The sequence below is a fragment of the Haliotis asinina genome, chromosome 3 (assembly GCF_037392515.1).
Source record: "Haliotis asinina isolate JCU_RB_2024 chromosome 3, JCU_Hal_asi_v2, whole genome shotgun sequence".
In the NCBI taxonomy this organism is placed as follows: Eukaryota; Metazoa; Mollusca; class Gastropoda; order Lepetellida; family Haliotidae; genus Haliotis; species Haliotis asinina.
Genome location: NC_090282.1, coordinates 34,984,450 through 35,007,250, shown reverse-complemented (window position 1 = coordinate 35,007,250; position 22,801 = coordinate 34,984,450). Strand labels below are relative to the sequence as shown.

Below are 22,801 nucleotides of genomic sequence, written 5' to 3'. Positions count from 1 at the left end.
ACACTGGCCATGACAACAACAAAGAATACATTTAGTAACTAAATGTACCCGCAAGGTCACCTCGACCTGTGTGAGTTTCAGCAAATGTCCACATAGCTATAATCCCATTTTAGTCACCTCTTGTGAGTGAGTGAGCTGGGTTTACACCGCTTTTATAGCAATATTCCAGCAATACCACGGCGAGGGGACACCAGAAATGGGCTTCACATATTGTATCTATCTTAGGTATGACAAGTGAACACCTTAACCAGAGGGCTACGCCACCTACAACTAACCCCCTGGCTCTTGGGACAAACTTGAAGAACTAGTGATGCATTCTGCCTTAGAATACTCAGTTAATGGATCTTATCTAGTTCCTTCATGGTCTTTCCACAACACATGAACATAGTTGATCAGACTGTGAGTTGTCAGTAGCAGATATATACACAAACATTAACAAACATTTCTCAATATCATGTTTAATGTTTCAGTACTTGCCGTTACCACAAGTAAGCCATAAACATTTTTAGTTCATATTTGCAAATAATACAAATGTTCGTATCTTGATGTTATATACAACATGTAATAATTATCCAACATGATCATGGTTGAAGATTGCCAGAGTGACATATGGTACACATTGCACAAACACTCAGCTCTGGATGGCTCCCATCAGACTGTTGTTGTCCTGGGGTCTACACTGCAGGCCTTCAAGGTCTTAATGTCAAGAAATGGAGTTAAGCAATATGTCCATTATCTATTTTAGATGCTTATACTTGTCAATTTCAAATTTGGATTAAATTGTCTTTGTTATAGAGAAGCAAAGCCCCAAAACATAAAAAAGTTGGGAATATGCTGAGCAAATCCTTTGAAATCATCATAACACTCGCAAACACGTATCCGGAACAAACCTAGGGCTCATGAATGCTTAGGGTTATTTTTTGTGTTAAAGGATAAACATAAAACACCCACCAAATTCTTCATGATCTCTAGCTTATGTTTTCCTGGTAAAGATCATTTTATCTAAGGAATGTCCTTGTATCTGTGCATTGTTTTCCCTCAATAGATTATAGATACTCACATTTCCAGGAGATATTCCATGTCATCTGATAGCTGTACATTTCTGCTTTCATATTGCTAAAACAAATACTACAGTCAACTTAAAACAGTTGGGCCTGTGCCTTTTGCAGACCCACACTGTCACAGTGTAAGAAAATATTCTGACTTAGCATCAAGATTGTGAGGAAATAAACCAAGGTGGCAATGTCCAGAGATTCAAGTACGTCTAGTATTTCCAGTTACAAAAAGTCGTGTTTGGGATCCAACAAAAGGGTTATCTAATGCATAATCTCCATGAGTCAACTATCTCACCAATGTCAGGAAACCAAAGGTCAATGTACAAATGAATATAATACATACAACATCTGATAAACGATTCCCTTACCACAAAGGTTACACCTGTCATATCTTCCTACATAACCTCTATTCTAACAGCCCTTCCTTTCATGGTGCAAATGTCCTGAATTCATTATTGGTTGCAATCCATTTTAGTATTAGTGATGTTTCCAAAGTGAGCATTTGCAAAGCCTTGATAATTTCTGCATGCTTCGACAAAACTAGAACCTCTTCCCCACCATGATGTGCAAATGTTTTCTCTTGACAGAACCCAGTCACATAATGGCAGATCAAAGGCATCTCCATCTGCCTCATTGACAACGGACAATCTGGACATTAAATGTCTTAAGGATCACATCAACAAAAACATCTATTTTCTGCTTTTCAGTTAAACAGGAAATAATGAATCTATCCTTTTCACATTGATCAACTCCATAGCAGCTGCATTTTTTATCTTAGTCAAACCAGAGGCCATATAATATGGTCTCTGGTCAAACTAACACATGATCAGATTGGATAAAAAGAGGGGAGATAATTCATGACTTTTGCCTGCTAGGGGATTTTACAAGAACTGACAAATGTGGCCCTATTAGAACAGAGGTTAGAACAGAGGTTACATAGGAAGATATGACAGGAGTAACCTATGTAGGAAGAGAATGCTGATAATCTAATATGTACACACAAAATGATTTTCACCTCATCTTGGCACTGTCTAAAATCAAACTACACACATAGGTATTTCCCTCCTGTCTACAAACATTAGGCAACAAGTGGCAGTGGTTTCAACATTTAAAATATTGGCACAAACAGATGCAAGAGAGCTAGAAACTATTCAAATAAGTTAATTCTATGCAAGATAAAGTTGTTTCCAACACTTTACAGAACAGCTTGGAGAACCTATGCAAGATAACAGCAGAGGGGAGGATTTGACATACTACACTGACTTGAACACTACATCACACAACACCATAAGGTGGGTTATGTCCCTTGTTTCAGCAGGTTGTCTTTATTTTCATTTCGTAACTACCCCACACATAATTATTATTTCAAAATGGAAACAGACACTAGATGACTAATTTTATCTGTATATGCTGATGGGAAACACAGCGGTTTGTTTTACTTTTATGTCTGTAGCACAGCCCAGATGAAACAGTGCATTACAGGTGATATAGCACAGTTGGAAATGGACTGGTAAGAGAGTTTAAATAACCAAGATGACTTAGTTACACACTGCTTGTCCTTTCACATTCTGCTGATCCTTCACTAGCATGTCCATGGTGGCCATTTCATCCCTGTTGGTGCTTAATAATTCTCCATGACCAAACCTCCCATCATTGTCTGTTGTGACAGTCACATTCCACTGAAGTGATGCACCAGTTTGCAGATTGTTGTTATCTGACACAGTAAACACCCATGTCCACCCAAACAGAAATCACAGTTCCTATCAGTGTCTGGGCATCTTGGCAGGAGGAGGCATCAAGTCTCTGTCGGAGGAATGGCCCGACCCCTGGGGTGTCCACCTCTCTCTCTCTATTGTGTGTATCAAGATTTCTTTTGTCACCGGCCTACGAATACTCTCACATACACCTGTAGAGAACACAAACAATTAAGTATGGCATGGCAATGTATATACTGGAACTTCTGGCAAATGTCACTGGAATGTCATGTAACAAACTGACCATATGCACCACATGTACATTTGTAAGAAAATACAACCCAGTGATAACTGTTACACCAAAGTAAGAAGAAATATATTTGGTAACAAGAAATTTCCATGCAAAACTGGAACGGTGGGGTAGCCAAATGGTTAAAGTGTTTGCCTGTCACTGGGAGAGACCCGCGCTTTTTTTTAATTCCCCAAATGGGTACAATGTGTGCAGCCCATTTGTGGTGTTGTCCCCCACTATGATATTCCTGGACTATTGCTAAAAACTGTGTAAAACTAAACTCACTAACTCCATGCAGAACTATCAAACAATATTTGAAAGTTACAATAAAACTACAGATCAATCAGCACAATCCAAGAACCCATTTTCAAGTTGAAATTATATTCAAAATATTCAAGGAATTGTCATCTTAAAACAACAGAAATACTCATGGTTACCACTTGATGATTCCACATTCCTTCAGGCAGGAATACATGCCTCCCATTCTAACAGCCTCACAGACACACTCACCCATGGCTGTGCTGTATGCATTAGGGAAAGACTTGTCAGTTCTCTGGCGCATGAACTTCCATTCTTTTCCATCCCAGGAACACTCAATAATTTTGTTGTCCAAACTTTTCAGTTCTTTGTTCAGCTGAAAACATAAGGGAAAACAGTGTGAATATTTGCCAGTCTGAGTGGTTGAAACATATTGCCATATGGAATGGGGAATGGCTGAATACCCGAGCCAACCCAAAGGTGAAAGGAAACATAAGTTAGCAAGAGGTGCAGTTACCTGTATGGATACTGGCATAGACCAGCACATGGTATGGGAAGTACAGTATATACTATGCTGGGTAGGTATGTTACCTGAATAGGAACTGGGGAATCAGGTATGTTTACCTTTAGACCCTGATGGAGAACCATTGTGTGTGTGTTTGGACCTGTATGGCAGTTGCTGGATGGCCAGGAGGTAGGAATGTTTGACCTGTATGGCAGTTGCTGGATGGCCAGGAGGTAGGAATGTTTGACCTGTATGGCAGTTGCTGGATGGCCAGGAGGTAGGAATGTTTGACCTGTATGGCAGTTGCTGGATGGCCAGGAGGTAGGAATGTTTGACCTGTATGGCAGTTGCTGGATGGCCAGGAGGTAGGAATGTTTGACCTGTATGGCAGTTGCTGGATGGCCAGGAGGTAGGAATGTTTGACCTGTATGGCAGTTGCTGGATGGCCAGGAGGTAGGAATGTTTGACCTGTATGGCAGTTGCTGGATGGCCAGGAGGTAGGAATGTTTGACCTGTATGGCAGTTGCTGGATGGCCAGGAGGTAGGAATGTTTGACCTGTATGGCAGTTGCTGGATGGCCAGGAGGTAGGAATGTTTGACCTGTATGGCAGTTGCTGGATGGCCAGGAGGTAGGAATGTTTGACCTGTATGGCAGATGGTGGATGGCCAGGAGGTAGGAATGTTTGACCTGTATGGCAGTTGCTGGATGGCCAGGAGTAGGAATGTTTGACCTGTATGGCAGTTGCTGGATGGCCAGGAGGTAGGAATGTTTGACCTGTATGGCAGTTGCTGGATGGCCAGGAGGTAGGAATGTTTGACCTGTATGGCAGATGGTGGATGGCCAGGAGGTAGGAATGTTTGACCTGTATGGCAGTTGCTGGATGGCCAGGAGGTAGGAATGTTTGACCTGTATGGCAGTTGCTGGATGGCCAGGAGGTAGGAATGTTTGACCTGTATGGCAGTTGCTGGATGGCCAGGAGGTAGGAATGTTTGACCTGTATGGCAGTTGCTGGATGGCCAGGAGGTAGGAATGTTTGACCTGTATGGCAGTTGCTGGATGGCCAGGAGGTAGGAATGTTTGACCTGTATGGCAGTTGCTGGATGGCCAGGAGGTAGGAATGTTTGACCTGTATGGCAGTTGCTGGATGGCCAGGAGGTAGGAATGTTTGACCTGTATGGCAGATGGTGCAAGGCCAGAGCGTAGGCAGATTTGACCCATATGGCAGCTGGTGGAAAGCCAGCATGTTGGCAGATTTGACCCATTTGGCAGATGGTGGAAAGCCAGCACTTAGGCAGATTTGACCCATAGGGCAGATGGTGGAAAGCCAGCGCTTAGGCAGATTTGACCCATAGGGCATCTGGTGGAAAGGCAGTGCGTAGGCTGATTTGATCTGTATGGCAGCTGGTGGAAGGGGAGGACAAGGAGGAATGTGTTACCTGTATGGCAACTGGTGGAAATCCAGCATGCAGGTATGTATTACTTGAACGGCAGTTGGTGGAAAGGCAGTAACTGTATGAGTACAACCACTGACTGAAGGAGGAGGGGCCGGATGGCGGGATGATAAAACAATGGCACGATGGAAAAAGAGGATGGTCATGTGGTAAACCAGTGTATATATAGGTACTGTGATGTATTTCCGGTGCCAGTGAGTACACAAACCAAAGACAGAACATAGATGAAATGCACATAGTTGCTGCACAAATGAAAACATAAAATTTACATTTTTGAAGACCTGTCATTGTGCAGTCCTCTAAAAACTTCTCTATAACCATTATATTTTTTTCCATTATATTTCTACCAATCTTGACTTGAAACCATGACATTCAGCATCTCAACAAGAATACCCTGCATAGTATACATGTTACTTTAATTACAACTTACAAACTATAAAAAAGATATCACTTTGAAACTGAAAACTTTAATGTTTGAACCTTCCACTTTTCCCATAGATTTGAAACAGAATTTCTTTTCTTAAACTTTTCAACAATATGGTGAAATCTGGAAAAGCACAAAGCTGATCTTGCAAGTCAGCAATCCTGGCAAACAGGGCAGGGTTAGACTACTTCACTGGATACTCACCTTCATGGCTGAAAATGGCTGGTCTAAGCTTCCCACGTACAGGTAGCCTTTAGTTTCAGGCAGCATTCTGCAGAAAGGAATTTCAGGACCATTTACATACCATTACAACACTGACAATGTTCAACAGTATTTAATCTTATTATTGATAAATACACACCTGAAAATGATTACATGCTAAATGAAACTAACTAAACTAACTGAAACTCAGGTACATTATACCAGATATTTCACAAGGGAGGTCACTCTTGATGACCAAGTCCATATGAATCAGTGATTTGATTAACCTACCCTGGTCTGTTCTCTTTAACTATTTTCAACCGGAAATCCACAGAATTCATGCTTGGGGGCTTCCATTTGAGAACGTCATGACATCTACCTGGGTTGTACGGCTGAAATACAACATATTCATCGTTAAATTCCTTACATTTTACTTACCCAATACTAAAACCAAACAGTCTCTCTTAAGACACATTTTCAGTATACACTGACCCACCACATCTCAAACTACTGCCAAAAATCTGCTCATGGAGATAACATAAAGATAACATGGCAAGGAAAGGGATGAGAAGAAGCTGAAACAAGAGTCATCAGAAGATGACATACTCCCACCGCCCCCACATATTTGAAAGGACAAATTATCTGACAGTTACTTAATGTCTTTTTAGAAACGAAACCCATCTGTCCATTTTGAGATGGCCCCCACATATTTGAAAGGACAAATCATCTGACAGTCACTTAATGTCTTTTTAGAAACGAAACCCATCCGTCCATTTTGAAACTAAGTCCGAATTGTTTCCATGGAAACCAGGGAAAATAAATATACCAAAACTTTATAAATAACAAAAGGCATGACTTTGTAGTCTGTCTCAAATATCTGCCAAGTTCTGCAAAAGCATATTGAACAGTTTTTGAGTTCTGCTCCGGAAACCAAGCCCATCCCTCCATTTTGAGACTAAGTCCGAAATATTTCCATGGAAACTGGAAAAATGATAAATGACAAAAACCTGTAAATACCAAAAGGCACCACTTTGGAGTGTGCTACACATACCTACCAAGTGTTACTGACAGATATTAAACAGTTTTTGAGTTGTGCTCCAGAAACAAAACAAATCTCTCACTCTTGAAACAAAGTCTGAAACGTTTCCACGGAAACCGAGAAAACAAGAAATACCAAAATCCTGTAAATAGCAAAAGGCACCACTGTAGGTCCTGTTCGATATATCTACCAAGTTTTACAGAAAAATATTGAACGATTTTTTAGTTCTGCTCTGGAAATGAAGCCCACCCCACCATTAGACTAACACCAAACTGTTCCATGGAAAAACGAAAAAAAAAAACCAAAATGCCAAAACTCTGTAAATAGCAAAAGGCACAACTGTAGTTTGAGATTATTATACCTATCAAGTTTGGTCTAAAAATATTGAACGGTTTCTGAGTTATGCTCCGGAAACAAAATGATTACGGACGAATGAACAGATGAGGTGTCAACTATATAAATGTTAAGGAACAAGGAGGAGCAGATGGACACAAAGAGTGAAAAAAGGCAAGCTAAAGAATAAAGATAACTGGGTGAGAAAGACAAGGAAGAAGAGAAGAGGGAGAAATTCAGCTGAGAAGTGAAGGAGGAAATAATAGCAATCAAGAAGAAATGAAGCATTTTATTGCCAGAAATAAGGTTACTTGTATAGTGTTAAACTCAATGCCATATGGGCATGCTCTTTGCACATACAAGATGGACATTCTTACCAAATATAACCCAAGAAGCCGATAAAATACTTTTTTCACATGATGGAACAATGTCAACGTCAACTCACATCCGATCCAGGCTGGAACACCAAACCATCAACTTCATGGCTAACTTCCTTGGTGAACTTCCCATCCAGGAGCTGGAAAAATGGTATGACTTCATACAGCAACACAATATGAAAACATAACCCCATTTAGAAAGTTGTCAAACATAAAATGTTTCCAACACAATACACAAAACAAAATTTGGTCACTATTCCAAACAATGAAAGCATCTTTCCAAAGTTTTGTAATGTAAGTACTGACAACACTGTCAGTTTCTAATCCGACGCTGATCACCTGATGACTACTTGGAAATGAACAAAATTGTGTCAGCTTAGGCTCAATTAGTCACCTTCTCATAATAACTGTTCATCAAAACTCCAACCTAAACTGGTAATTAATTTCACTCATATTAGCTAGGTGTGAAAATAGAAGCAACTCTTTCACACAACACAAGATCCTATTAATATATTTCACAAAACAAGCAACAAAAAAAAGGCATAAATGTATTCTTGATAAGCGTAAGTTGATAATAAGTATTAATGACACAAATGCCCTCTTTTTGTGTCTCTTTCTGATGACTAAACTGGTGAAAAGAGCAAAATAATCACCCCTTCAATTTTATTTAAAACAAAATGATCTGACAGTCAAGTTGTTTTCAACACTGAAACAGTGATACGTAATTCAGTTTCAATGGGCTGCCTCACCATAAACAGATGTTTATGATCACTTTAGACTAATTCAAAACTTGGTACCTTATCGGAAAGTCACTGAACTGAAGAACACCAAGCTGCACATGATGACGGTAATTCACAAAAGAAGTTGACATCCATGAATCTTGCTTTTCTCAGATATGCAAAGCTCTATACTTTTTGACATTTCTTCACATGTACATTTCACCAATAACATCTGATCCCTGCTGAGCCTTCATCTCGTTACCTTTGCACACATGGTCACGTCCCAAAATGGCTTGGCTCTCACACTAAATGGCTCCTTCGTCTTGTCAAGCATGCCCTGTTGTATCTTCGCATGCCTTGGGCTAATTATTTCTTTCTGTATGCACAACAATCGCCGGTCAAAATCTGTCTTCCCAACATCTTGACCCTGACAAAAAAACATTGTATACATAAGTTACTGCAAAACTTTTGTTAGCTTAACATCATGAAACGCTTGATATTTGTGAAATTACAACTGCTTTGGGAGGCACTGTCCGTATATTTCATGATGCTTGCTACCCAGATGTTAGAATTTCTATCACATACCAGCATCAATGTGATATATATATATATCTGGGTAATATCCAAACAGCTGCTCAGATTGTAAATGAATTATCAGGATTTCATACAGAAGTTTGTTTTTAACACTGCACTCTGCAACATTCCAGCAGCATGATCACAGTCTATAAAGTCCAGGCAAAGCTCTTGTAGGCCTAAGACCTTGTAACTTTTCTCATAACACTCCTACCTCAAGTGTTACAGCAAAGGAGGTATGAATGCTGCGAGAAATGTTATGAGATCTTAGGTTTACGAGAGTTTTGTGAAACGGGATCCAGACCCGACAATTCAGTGACTGACACCATGAGTACCTGTGTATTTGGGGAATAATGACCCACCAACCAAGTTAGCCTGACTATCCAATCATGTCATAGTCACCTCTTCAGACAAGAATGTGTTGCTGAAAACCAACTTCTTTCGAGTGGTATATTTCATAGCCTGATAAAACAGCTAAAGAAATCAGTTGTTACTCACCTCAAATTTAATGATATCATATACCAGATATCTCGGCACAGTCTTGTCCTCTACCTTGTCTAAAATCATTTCCTGCAACATAAAGAATACCAACATCTTTAACACCATATATTTAAATTTTTATTGTGTTCATTAAATTCTGGCAATCTGATTGGTTAACTGGGAACATTTCTTTTGAGTTCATTTCCCAATGAATCTGAAAAAAATGAGCCACGCCCACCGAACCGGACTACTTTCGGACTTGAGGAATGTTGGGGAATCCCTTTACACAGCGGGGGAATTCCCTTGCACTCGGGTACCTTAATGAACTCTGGGTAAACATTGAAGTGATACATTGTGGTTAACATAAACAAACAACTCAAAATTATCCGTTAATAACGTTGCAACGCCTCCACAAGAGCATGCGCACGTTGGAACATCAGTTCATGGCATCACAATCCAAGTCACATCACAGCCTCTTTCTGCTTGCGCAAATACTACAATCTCAGTTCCACTAACTTCATATCATCGGGCTTCATTTCCATTTCTCACTTTTCAAACTGTCTCTTTCAGTTCGCATGTAGTAATTCAAACGTTTGAACTTGAAACTTTGCCGATACCGGGACGTGTCACGTTGAGTTGTTCCACTCTGATTCGTCGATCGATGTTAGCTTGGTTGATTGACAGCTGTTTGGGGGTGCTCTATGCTGATTGGCTAATGGTTTGGCAGGCGTGTCATTTTATGTAAATGAGTCACCTGAGTCATGTCACGCCATTACCGAATTCTTACACCGAAAATGTTAATCGGTGGTAACAAAGATATCTGTTTTGATGAATTTGAATATGTTTAAAGAAAATACTGTTGACAGGGTATAGCATTTGTTGCTGAATTTAATTATAAGGATTGACTTTGTATTTCTTTCGTTGCATAGAACTATGAAACTAAAAACCAAGGTGCAAACTTTTGTAAGAATCCGCTACGCAACGCAACGAAAGAAATACACAGTCAATCCTTAAATGTCATCACGTCTACATACACATATGTGATAATGACGATCATCTGAAATTTGACTGAATCTGTAGTCTGCACTTTGACATATTCATAAATACTGAAAGTGATGGAAGGATATATATTTTCCAGTGGAGCATGAAATTAAATATAATGAAGCGGCAAGGAATAGCCTAGAAACATTGTGTAAATAACAAAGAAGAAGTCGGCATCCATAACATTTTGTCTCATATTAGAATACCAACTCCTAAATGCCGCTCAAGAACTTCATGAAATTAAATATCAGTTATTTATTGATGACAATATTTTCTACATACAATACAGGCAAGATACTGTCTTGCAAGATACCGGTATATCATGGCACGGACATAGGAAAACTGTTTCCAAGCAAATCAAGTATCTAATGACTGGGCTTAATCTCTGGCATCCAATACAACCCTCATCACGGTCATGACTCATATCCAAATATCAATATTCACATAAGCTTGACAGCAGAATGAGGAACTCTATTGAAACATCTCATCATAATCTGATTTCTTGTCTTAACTGCTCTCAATCACCTCTTGCACTATAAATTGATAAGCTTTTTAATATTGCCTACCCCATCTAGTAATGTTTCTCTCAAGTGTGCATTAAGGTCCTTCCTCTTGGGGAACTGGAGATGAGGCACATGAAACACTGCATTGTCTCGATCCAACATAAACACTTCATCTACACCATCGATGAACATCATGTATCTGAAACAAGCAGCACATACCAGACACTCCACAGGGGATAACGACATATTGTGACACATACAAGGCATGCAGCAAATAGACAGCCCCATATCCGTGTTTTGGAATGTTACACAACGAAAGTATGTGTGCTTGTACCTTATTTACTGCTCGGATTTTATGCTAATTAAAAACATGTCATAAATCTTGTTCATCTTTCATCTTTAGAGATATGTGATTAATGAACAAAAGGATTTCATCCTCATTACATAATAATGCAAACAGAGTAAGAAAGGTTTCACAGAACTTTTAGGAACATTCAAGGAATATCATAATGGGAGGGACACGAAAAATGGGCTTCGCCAAATGAACTGTTTGGGGGACTCTAAACCCGTTTTTTAGCCAAGATAAGCAAACACTTTCACCACTGGGCTACCTCATTGCCCTCTATCTATCTTCTCTGATACAACCACAACAGCCTGTATGTTGCCTCAGAGTCCTCTGAAGCAACTGTAGAAAGTGATGCAGCACAATAAACTTTGAAACAACTTGATTAACTCCTACTGTAAATCAGTACACACAAAACATCCACAATATTCACCTTGTTCCGTCTGCCTTCCAGCTGACCTTGTATGGTTTCTTCCTAATGAAGTCAAGGTTGTTGATGTCCATTGACACAGGCTGGGAGCCAGGGAATCCATTACTACAACACATACATACACTTGATAAAACAATTAAGCCTTGCTTCAACATACAGGGACTCACCCATCAGGACTGTGACACATACATAACCAGACGAATACAACTCAGTTGTAGCAGTTTCCTACCTTGTCCAGTCACACATTCGTTGGACACTCTGCTGTATCTGTGACAGCCTTGGCTGCATCATCACTTGCAACACCCCCGACACACCCTCCATAAACTTGGCATCCTGCAATGAGATGTTTTACCTCCTTTACAAAACTGGGATTTCAGGGAACCCAAGGAAAATCCTTACAGAAAGTATAGCATCCTCTAAGGAAATGAAATGCTGCAGGTCATGAATGGCAAGATCTGATAAATGTAATATTCTGAATAAAATTGATATTTTATACTTATCCTGACTCAAGCTTATTGTACTTATCTCCTCCCTCCATGTGAAGATAGTGGAACACTTGAAATCACTTGAAATTCCCTTCTAATTGAAGGAGACATACAATACACTCAGCTACCGGACGCCTTCCTTTCCCACCATTACGGTCACATGATCAGTCGTGCTTGCCACTCTCTGAATCTCATAGGCTCTACATGAAAGCTACTGGGAATTCAGTGTACCTTAGAGAGGCAGTTGGGAGGGCTTGATGCCATGACTCAGGATAAGTATAAAATATAATTTTTTTTTAGAAAATTACATATTTCTCCTTATCCTGACTCATGCCTATTATGCTTACAGAATCCGATAGAAACAGGTCAGGCCATGCTGAATTCTGTTGACTGCCATATATATATGTTCAGTACTTTACCCCTATCGAGAACTATAACGGCAATAGTTATATCCTGTTATTCCAATATTCATCTGTGCGATGGGAAATCACATACAGTCGAACTTGTCCTCTCTTGAAACATTCGTTGACTGGAACATGATGATATATAGATCAGATAGTGTCCTACTAGTGTCTAATGCAACTGTATGACAAAATTTCCAATCAAGACCAGTTGCGACCCTTCTTCATGATCAAGTATCGCCATTACGAGTACAGGGTCACAATCACTCATGACAGCCAAGAGGTGCGCATGGACTCTCAAACATTATACTCTGCAGAGCATCTTGGTCTCAACAAGTCACATCACAAAAAAGTGCCTCTGTAGAACCGTTAATCGTTGTGCAGCAAGTGGCCCAAACTGGTGAATGCAAGCGATTGGCAAACACCGTATTCAATTTCCACAAGACAGTCCTCTATTATAGTTGCTAACAAGAAGTTTCAGTGTCGACGTGAAGGCTCTCACTTCATGTGGATTGAAGGCTTGCAGATGTTTGAGTCCCACTGCTTTGTAAGCCCTCAGTATATCAGCTCTCATCCATACTGAGAGAGTGTTTCAGGATACTCCTGTAGGTGTCTCAGTAGATATTGGGATGAATAGGTGATTGAAACGTCTCCTTGTCTTCGTACATTGGAGATACATTTATATTTTCAATGCTCTGACTGGGCATAATGATAAATCATATGTGGCCAAAGGACTGTAGATAATGCTCGGATGTGGAATTGTCTGTCCAATTGTCCAGACAGTTGATTTTTGGCGATAAAATCGTACAAAATCATGGGAACGTGTAAGCGTTCAGTTCTTCCCACCAGATGCTGAGAGTGTCTGTTGCCCACACTAACGGATCCGGCACTGGAGATACGAATGTTGGTAACATTGAACCTTGTGGCAAATAGGTCTATTTGCAGGGATCCAAATGTCAGACTGATGAGTCGAAACACCTCTTGATGTAGCATCCATTCTGTTGGATATGGTTGTAGAGGGTGTGACAGTGTGTCGGAAAAGTCAGCTGTAGCAGTGTGTGAGATCATGTTGATCCTTGCTTGTTTATGGAGAACTCTAATGTGGAGTTGTCTGTATGAACCATCAGTAGTTTGTTCCTCAATGCTGTCGACCAATGCTAAACTGCGTTGATTACAGCTTTTATCACCAGGTGGTTGATATGCTCGTCCAGATTCCTGTTGCCACCTCTTTGTTCAGGTGGGCACCCCAACCTTGTAGTGACGCATCTATGTAGAGATGGTTGTTGTAGACCAACTCTAGTAACTAGGTCCCTAAGCAGACATTCAATCATGGGTCAACCAGAGTAGATGTGGTCTCAAGTTGTCTGGCAGAGCAATCCGATCCAGCATGTCGAGGTGCTGAATCAGGAACTGTTGTAATGGACATAGTTGTAGGTCCTCATCTGGTCAAATCCTGTGCTGATGTGAGCAGACTGAGTAGACATTGTCACTGTCGTAGTGGTAACTGAGAGAGTTGAGCTTCTTCTATCATGGCTTGAATTTTGATCCACTGGGATGACAATGCGGTTCAACAGAGTGATGATTTCCTGAAGAAATGAAGGTCCTTCTGCGGCTCTAATTCCGATTTCCGATTCAAGAAGCGGTGGTTGGTTCGCAGAAGCATCTGACGTGTTGAGTGTAGACGTTGTAGATGTCTTTGTAGATAGTAGACTCTCTGAAGGATGCAGTTAGTAGACAATGTAATTGATGAAGAAAAAGAAGTAATGGAGTGTTGTTTCTGTAGAGGTCTAGTAGTTGAAGACGTAGTCCTTGATGATAACAACTGCAGTTTCTTATGTTGAGATGATCCTTATTCTGATGATGCTCTCTTCTGAGATAGCCATATCAGGACCCAAAGTGCCTCCAACCATCCTCGTCGGGGGATGGAGGAGAGACTGACAAGCATGGCTGGTCACGTGAATGTAATGGCGGGAATGGGAGGCTTCTGGTTAGTGAGTGTATTGTACGTCTGCTTCAATTAGAAGGGAACTTCAAAGGATTTGAAGTGTTTCACTATCTTCGCACAGAGGGAGGTGTTAAGCAAAAGAAGCATGGCTCAGGATAAAGAAAGATTTACTCTATTTGGGGATTTTTTTCTGAACCACAAAAACTGACCTGTTCGGAGGCAGTTATGGATGTGTTACTGTATGCAATAGAAGGAGGAACACTTATTTTATTGAAACTGAAAATCTGCTAAGGATTTCATTTACCTTTTTATTGAATTCCCGTTTTCGTTTGCCAGATCCGTTCTGTCTGGAGGTTTCTGACTGGTTGTTCATGCTATTTCCATCATCATCAACACTGTCATCATATTCTGAGGAGAAAGGTGAAAACCTAAACTCTCATTGCAAAACCATGACATCAATACATCACCATGACATCAAATGGCATCATGACATCGAACAGCACCTGACATCAATACACCATATTGACATCAACCAGCACATGACATCAATACACCATCATGACATCAAGCAACATATGACATCAATAAACCATCATGACACTAAGCAGTACATGACATTAATACACCATCATGACACTAAGCAGCACATGACATCAATACACTACCATGACATCAAGAACATCATGACAACAACACTAACAAGATATCAAGAAGCACCACGACATCAAGCAGCACTATGTCATCAAATACCACCATGACATCAAACATCAATTAACTCCACCATAACATCAAACACCACCATGACACCAATACACCATTATGACATCAAACACCACATGGCACCAAGAAGAAAATCATGACATCAACACAACAAAGATATCAAGCAGCACCATGACATCAAACAGCTGTAAACACCACCATGATATTAAACACCACCATGACATCAAGCATCACACACTACCATGAGATCAAGCAGCACCATGACATCAAGCATCACACACTACCATGAGATCAAGCAGCACCATGACATCAAGCATCACACACTACCATGAGATCAAGCAGCACCATGACATCAAGCATCACACACTACCATGAGATCAAGCAGCACCATGACATCAAGTACTACCATGACATCAAGCAGCACCGTGACATCAAACACTACCACGAGATAAGGCATGCACATGACATCATGCGGCACCATGACATCAAACATCCCCATGACATAAAGTGCGACCATCATGCACTACCTTCACATCAAGCAGCAGTGTGACATCAAACACTACCAGGACATCAAGCAGCACCATGATATTAGGCACTATCATGACATCAAGTAGCACCATGGGATCAAGCACTATCATGACATCAAACATCACCATGACATAAAGCACTACCATTATACTACACACCACTATGAGATCAAGCAGCACATGACATCAAGCACCACCATGACATCAAGCACTGCCATGACACCAAAAACAGTCATGTTATCAAACACAACTCTGGCAGACACAACCCTCTGACCATGACATCTGGCACCACAATAACATCACAAACCATGACAGCATATATCAGTATGGCATCACACACTACTATGATATCAGCAAAAGGAAAGTCAGTCATGAAAGTGTACTAGGTACATTATCACTGATTGAGACATGAAACTGTTACTGAAATGCAAATTATCAGATAATGTTAAGTCATTGGTATGGTGAAACACAAGAAACAAACAATCTGTGTACATACACAGACCACATCGTCCAACAACTGCTCTGATGATTGCCTGTTCGTCAAGATTGTATGAGTAAGATGTATGCAGTACATCACAGCATCTCGGTTTATTGTGAAACAGGAGCCATAAGTGATAAAAGTCTTAATGTTCACTGCTTTGGTAAAACTCATGAGAATGGGTATGGTGCTGACAAATTTGAAAAACAGAAGAATCAGAAGAATTTGGAATTCAAAACCGATAACAACAGGTTTCTGGCACGATGAAGGGAGGCAACTCTATGCCACATGTACTGCAGTCCACCTAGACAACCAGGCAGCACATACTCCTATCTCCCACTAGAGATCAGTTTTGATATGCATCTGAAATATTCCACCACAGAGACAAATCAACAAGACTCACCCAAACACCAGTCAGGGAGGGGTGGGGCAGAGGGTGTGTCCTCCTTGTCTCCATAGCGCTCAAACAGTTCATTTAAGTAGTCTTGCTTGTAGATGCCAGGGGGGCGTGCCTACAAGTTTGACATGCATTATCAAGTAGATTTTAGGCAGAAGCAGTATAGTTTACAAGGTTGGAGCAGATTGTTAATCTGATCTTCACTGCCCTTCTACAGTTTAAGCTCAACAGTTCCAATTTTCTACTTCTAAAGATGAAGGGAGATACATTGATTGTAAATTTTCAGCTTTCCAGAATCAACATCAAGAAATACTATACCAAGACTCACCTGTGCAAATGCTCGAACAGCTGCCTCTACACTGAAAGTGTAAACAATGTCACCATCATTAATCACTGTCAGTATAAAAGCAATAAGACAGCACATATCGATAATTACACCCTCAGTAAAACGAATGCTTGCATTTTCACTGAAACTTGCGCTTCAAATAAATCTTAGCACTAAACTTACGCTCATAGAAATATATGTCAAAATGTTACCTACAACAGTGATGGTAGATCTAAGATTGTCTTGTGGAACTGGGATTTAATGCCAAATTATACATTTCATGACTTGTTTTCCTGAGGAACATGGGCAAAAGCATCAGTCCTGGCACAGCTTAAATGTGATGTGGGACATCATGACCAACTGCGCAAATCCAATGATAATTTCTCTGTACTTGAAACTATCTCCGCTAACCTCCATGACATCTTCTCCACCAGATACGCCACCAACATGAAGCCAGTCCTGTTGAAGCCGTGAGTACAGTGGACACCTGCATGCAGTACATGACATGAGTGAATACATACCGATTTCAACTCGACATTTCAAGGAACCGAGCGCAACCAAGGAAACTACTATGACTTTGGTCCTCATATTTGGGTTCATTTAGTCCTACTCAGATGCCAATATTTGGCCATAACTCTGATTTCAGTCAAATGAATCAGTTTTTAACTTTTTTTAAAAAAATTCACATCAATATCATTCTCTCTAAAGTTTGGTTTGTTTGTTCTTTAACACTGAACTCAGTCATGTGAGTCACTGACCAGAGAGTCAAATGACTAACATGATAGGCGTCAAACAATGCTGTTTGGAAACAATATTTTGTTTAGTTTCATTTTGTTGTTTACAACAGCACCCAGACAATCCTGACAGGATGAGTATCGATGGAATTGGGATATGATGACATACATGTGTCAACCAAATCACAGAGTCTGACTACCCAATCCCATTAATTGCCCCTTACAACAAGCACAGGTTGCAGCAGACCAATTCTAAATCCACTGGGTCACTGTTCTTTTGGAAACAGTAAATGCACCAACCAAGCCTGAGACTAACTACCCAAATATGCCATCGTTACCTTGTACGCTGACATGGGATGCTCACATCAAGTGAAACATGCTTGGCATCATCTGACATATTACCATACTTTCAATAGTAAACCATTCTCACCTATTATTTCCAGAGGCTTCTGTGATAAAAATCTGTGACACACTTCCAGGAAAGCTTGTGTTTGTTCCACAGTGGGAGTCTCTGATCGACTGAAACACACAACATATAACCACATTTTCAACATCAGATATCATATTTACCAGAATACACAGCCTAGGCACAAACAAAACTGTCAACGGTGGTCAAGAGGGCAGGTGGGCAGATGAGTGAGTGACTGAGTGACTGAGTGACTGAGTGAGTAAGTGAGATTTATGACGCACTCAGCAATATTCCAGACAACCAAGTGATCAACATCATGAGCATCAACCTATGTACCTGTGATATGATGATGTGTCAACCAAGACAGCGAGCCTGACCACCTAATCCCCTTAGTCACCTCTTAGTCTTATGACAAGCATGGGTTCTAAACCACATTTTCAGGGGTCAACTGGTTCCCGAAAACAAAATTAGTTCAAATATCAATGAAACAATGGTTTTATCTTATTTACACCCTTTCTTACTGTTCCCTCAATAAACATGAGAAAATATGGAATGGCACGTTAATTTTCATTCTTAATATTGGAGGCACTTAAATAGAACATAAACAGTATATCTAGCATTTGCGTAGGGGATGCTTACTGAAGGAGAACAGATATGTTAAATGCTTTGTCTATGGGTTAGTGGTACTCAGATGCCATTTGTAGATTGTGCTTTTCACTCAGCAAACATGCTTGTATCTATTTGCTTTCAATGTCAGTCTTACTCACCCTTTACATTGTAGCTTGAGATATTTACAGTCTTGGGCATCAACCTCCTTACTGTCATAGAATCTGGTTGTGTTGGTCAGGTCAATCAGTAGGCCCATCTTTGTCTGAGACAAATGAAGATGAACCATTGATGACAAAATAGAAAATATACTTCAAAGCAACACATGGACTACAAATGTTTGTCATTCCCTTCTGCAAACATCTTTGACATGAATCGATAAACTAACTAAACATCTCTCATAATATGAAGATGTGTTACACAAAGCCTACATCTGAAAAATATTTTAACTGCTACTCAACAGATACCAACAGTGAGTCAGTATGCTTTTAGTGAGTGAGTTTAGTTTTACGACGCTCTCAGCAATATTCCAGCTATATCGCGGGAGTATGCTTTTAGTGAGTGAGTTTAGTTTTACGACGCTCTCAGCAATATTCCAGCTATATCGCGGGAGCATGCTTTTAGTGAGTGAGTTTAGTTTTACGACGCTCTCAGCAATATTCCAGCTATATCGCAGGAGCATGCTTTTAGTGAGTGAGTTTAGTTTTACGACGCTCTCAGCAATATTCCAGCTATATCGCGGGAGTATGCTTTTAGTGAGTGAGTTTAGTTTTACGACGCTCTCAGCAATATTCCAGCTATATCGCGGGAGCATGCTTTTAGTGAGTGAGTTTAGTTTTACGACGCTCTCAGCAATATTCCAGCTATATCGCGGAAGCATGCTTTTAGTGAGTTTAGTTTTACGACGCTCTCAGCAATATTCCAGCTATATCGCGGGAGCATGCTTTTAGTGAGTGAGTTTAGTTTTACGATGCTCTCAGCAATATTCCAGCTATATCGCGGGAACATGCTTTTAGTGAGTGAGTTTAGTTTTATGACGCTCTCAGCAATATTCCAGCTATATCGCGGGAACATGCTTTTAGTGAGTGAGTTTAGTTTTACGACGCTCTCAGCAATATTCCAGCTAAATCGCGGGAGCATGCTTTTAGTGAGTGAGTTTAGTTTTACGACGCTCTCAGCAATATTCCAGCTATATCGCGGGAGCATGCTTTTAGTGAGTGAGTTTAGTTTTACGACGCTCTCAGCAATATTCCAGCTATATCGCGGGAGCATGCTTTTAGTGAGTGAGTTTAGTTTTACGACGCTCTCAGCAATATTCCAGCTATATCGCGGGAGCATGCTTTTAGCAATAGTCCAGTAGTATTATGACAGGGAACACCAGAAACATACAGACCAAAGTTTATTTCCACAGATTTGACAAGCAGATTGATCTTTTTGTACATGAACAGTGACCAACAGTTGGGCATTACACAGCTTTTAGAAATATTTCAACAATAACATGGAATGGAACACCTGAAATAGGCTTCATACATTGTACCCACGTGGGAAATCAAACATGGGTCCTCAACATGAGAAGCACATACACTAGCCTCGAATGATCTACTGAATGTTATATTCAGCTTATGGCATCAATCTTTGAGTTTACAGATTACCATAATTAAAAGACCAACTGTTCAGTAACATTCATAATACCAGTGACATTAACCACAGCCTGAACGACTGAATGCAATCTATGATTCCGATAAAAGATGGTTTGTTTCCAGAAGCCAACCAGGCATGTACTCATGATGAAAACTCCATACCTTGAATGTTTTGAGAGAAAGGAACAGCATCTGGATGTTGAACACATTTTCATCAGGGATTTGATCATCATACTTTGAGTCCAGTGGCGTCTTGAATGGGAGAAACTTGCCTGTCCAAAGAACGACTGACATACTGAGCAAGCATTAAAACTCATAATCGCTGTGTCAAGTATCATTAATACGAATCTACAGTAGTAGCAGAAAGGTTGAAAAGAGTCATATTTACACATGAATATTAGAACACAGACAGTTTTAAGTGTTGCACCTCAAGAATTCAGCCTCTGAAAACATTAGAAAACTTACAATGCTCATAAACATGATAAGAAACTCATCAATAAAACATAACAAGCACATGTTAGCAGTTACAACGAACATGAGAAAAATTAGTGTCCAAAGATGGACAAGTGCCTTAAAGCACTGAAATCCCTCATTGTCATCATCACCATGATCACAAACAGATTTAGCTTTCTTGGGCTTGTACGTTTTGAGACAACAGAACAATGAGGTCATTACTTTCCAATTTATGAAACTGAAGTGGAACAGGAAACCTTTGAAGATTTTCATTGGAATCCAATTTAGTGAGTGTTTAATTATTTAATCATATTTTTCATTCCTTTCAGATTCCCAAATTATAACAAATGATAGGATCTGTTGTATGTGAACAGTGGTGAACAGTTCTTGACTATTACTGGCACCTGTACAAATGTCAATACAAACACTGCTTTCTTGGCATGTAGATTTCAGAGGTTATTTTTAGGAGATAAACATCATGTGTTCGCCAATTTCCGGGTGTTATTGAGTATTTGAAGCACGGGAATGCATTTGGAACCGACGGCGTCAGCCGGAGTGAAGTGTCATCAGATGGCCGTTTCAGCTGGTTCCCATGGTAGCATCTGGAGTTGCTCATTTGTGACGTCATTCTAACTTTACGTCACAATATGATTTGAATGACGTCACCACTGTTGATGACACAACAAAACAATTGTTTACGTGTCAATACACGGTGAATAGTCTTTCAGTTTCCGGGAATCTAATACCATTTAATCATGTTTTTCAACCAATCAGAATACACAACACAGTAACTTTTGGTTTACAATTCTGGTTACAACTACGCACATCATATGATAAGCAAGCTATGACACAGGTAGATGTGATCTTTGGTATTATTTACCTGCAATAAGCTGACCCTTCCTTGGACAGTGTAGCCATCTTGGAGGCAACTCCCACCTCCTCTGACTCATGATGGAGATTCAAAATATAACACTGAAAAATCAGTGCTCTAAGTTAGATTTCACAGACTTACAGGCATTTACACTTTATGCTGAATCAAAACATTTTCCCAAGGGAGGTAGGGCTCTTTTTATTGTGTCTGTCTTTTATTTGTGCCACACTATGTCAACATTAATTTTGGCAGTATAATGGCACGGGACCTGGTTTTGCTTCTCTGACACACAAAGTGACATCAGAATCGAAATACTGACGTAAGTATTTTCAGCAAAATCGTTTTGTTTGCATTTTTCATTCTTAATTGTTAATATGGTAGGTGGGCTTAGGAAGCAGTGCAACTTCTGCATTTGATCATTGTTGCTATAAGTAGCTGTCTGAAAAATACAACTATTACGTGTGGCAACAATGTCGGTATCAATTACTGATGACGGATAAGTACCTGATAAAATGAATGTATAGTAACATGAATCATCTGTACACCCCTGAGATGTCCTCGAACAATATTTCGAACATACGCTTTGCGTTCATATCAAATGCATTTGTTGTTTTTCTTTCTCTGTGTTATTGCATTTTTACATTTCGCTTTGAGTGGGGTTGATTTCATAGTAATTAGACAGAATGTTTGTAAAAGAAGGTGATCAAAAGTTAGTGGCATTAATTCAAGAGAAATAGCTGGCAGAAACTGTTTAATGTCTAAATATGGGGAAAACGAGTAGAATGTGCATGAAACAGTTCGCGCTGGTGTGAACTGTTCTTCATTTTCACAATATTGTAGCCTGTTACATATGAAACACGGGGGACTTTTCCTTACGCTCTTACAAACGATGCTTATATCGATGTTACAGTTAACTCCGTAAGGTCATCATTATTGCGATAAGGGCCTAAGTAGTCAGATTTTCACAAGCCGAAATGCGTGACTCGTCCACATCTGCGCCATGACAGACTCGTTTTGGCTTGTTAATTTCTTACTTCCTGTTTACTGCATGTAGAGTGACGTCCCCTAGACCTGAAGACACAAGTACAAAT

General features: G+C 40.1%; 1 protein-coding gene across 2 annotated transcripts; it reads right to left on the bottom strand.

Annotated features, from left to right (window-relative positions):
• Positions 1–442: 442 nt before the first annotated feature.
• On the bottom strand, positions 443–22,731 carry LOC137277872 (mRNA-capping enzyme-like). 2 transcript variants are annotated; one of them, XM_067809846.1, is made up of 19 exons: positions 22,587–22,731; positions 21,720–21,811; positions 20,549–20,658; positions 18,908–19,011; positions 18,162–18,250; positions 17,409–17,484; positions 17,001–17,031; positions 16,679–16,787; positions 14,855–14,958; positions 11,949–12,052; positions 11,723–11,824; positions 11,010–11,145; positions 9,421–9,492; positions 8,612–8,776; positions 7,699–7,770; positions 6,173–6,273; positions 5,885–5,951; positions 3,552–3,675; positions 443–2,961 (listed from the first exon to the last, which is right to left on the bottom strand). In XM_067809846.1, exons 2-19 carry the CDS (start codon positions 21,787–21,789, stop codon positions 2,819–2,821), a joined length of 1,779 nt encoding a protein of 592 aa, XP_067665947.1. In that variant the 5' UTR covers positions 21,790–21,811; positions 22,587–22,731; the 3' UTR covers positions 443–2,818. The 2 variants fall into 2 exon arrangements, with proteins under 2 accessions (XP_067665947.1, XP_067665948.1); XM_067809847.1 differs by having other exon boundaries at positions 22,595–22,726.
• Between the last annotated feature and the right edge of the window lie 70 nt (positions 22,732–22,801).

What these genes read in the sequence shown, in the direction of transcription:
- LOC137277872 (XM_067809846.1), bottom strand. Translation starts at nt 21,789, where the DNA reads ATGAGTCAGAGGAGGTGGGAGTTGCCTCCAAGATGGCTACACTGTCCA. An exon ending in CTCAAGCTACAATGTAAAGG is followed by an intron (nt 18,251 to 18,907) that starts GTGAGTAAGACT and finishes TGTGTGTTTCAG; the next exon opens with TCGATCAGAGACTCCCACTG. An exon ending in AGCCATTTTCAGCCATGAAG is followed by an intron (nt 3,676 to 5,884) that starts GTGAGTATCCAG and finishes TTATGTTTTCAG; the next exon opens with CTGAACAAAGAACTGAAAAG.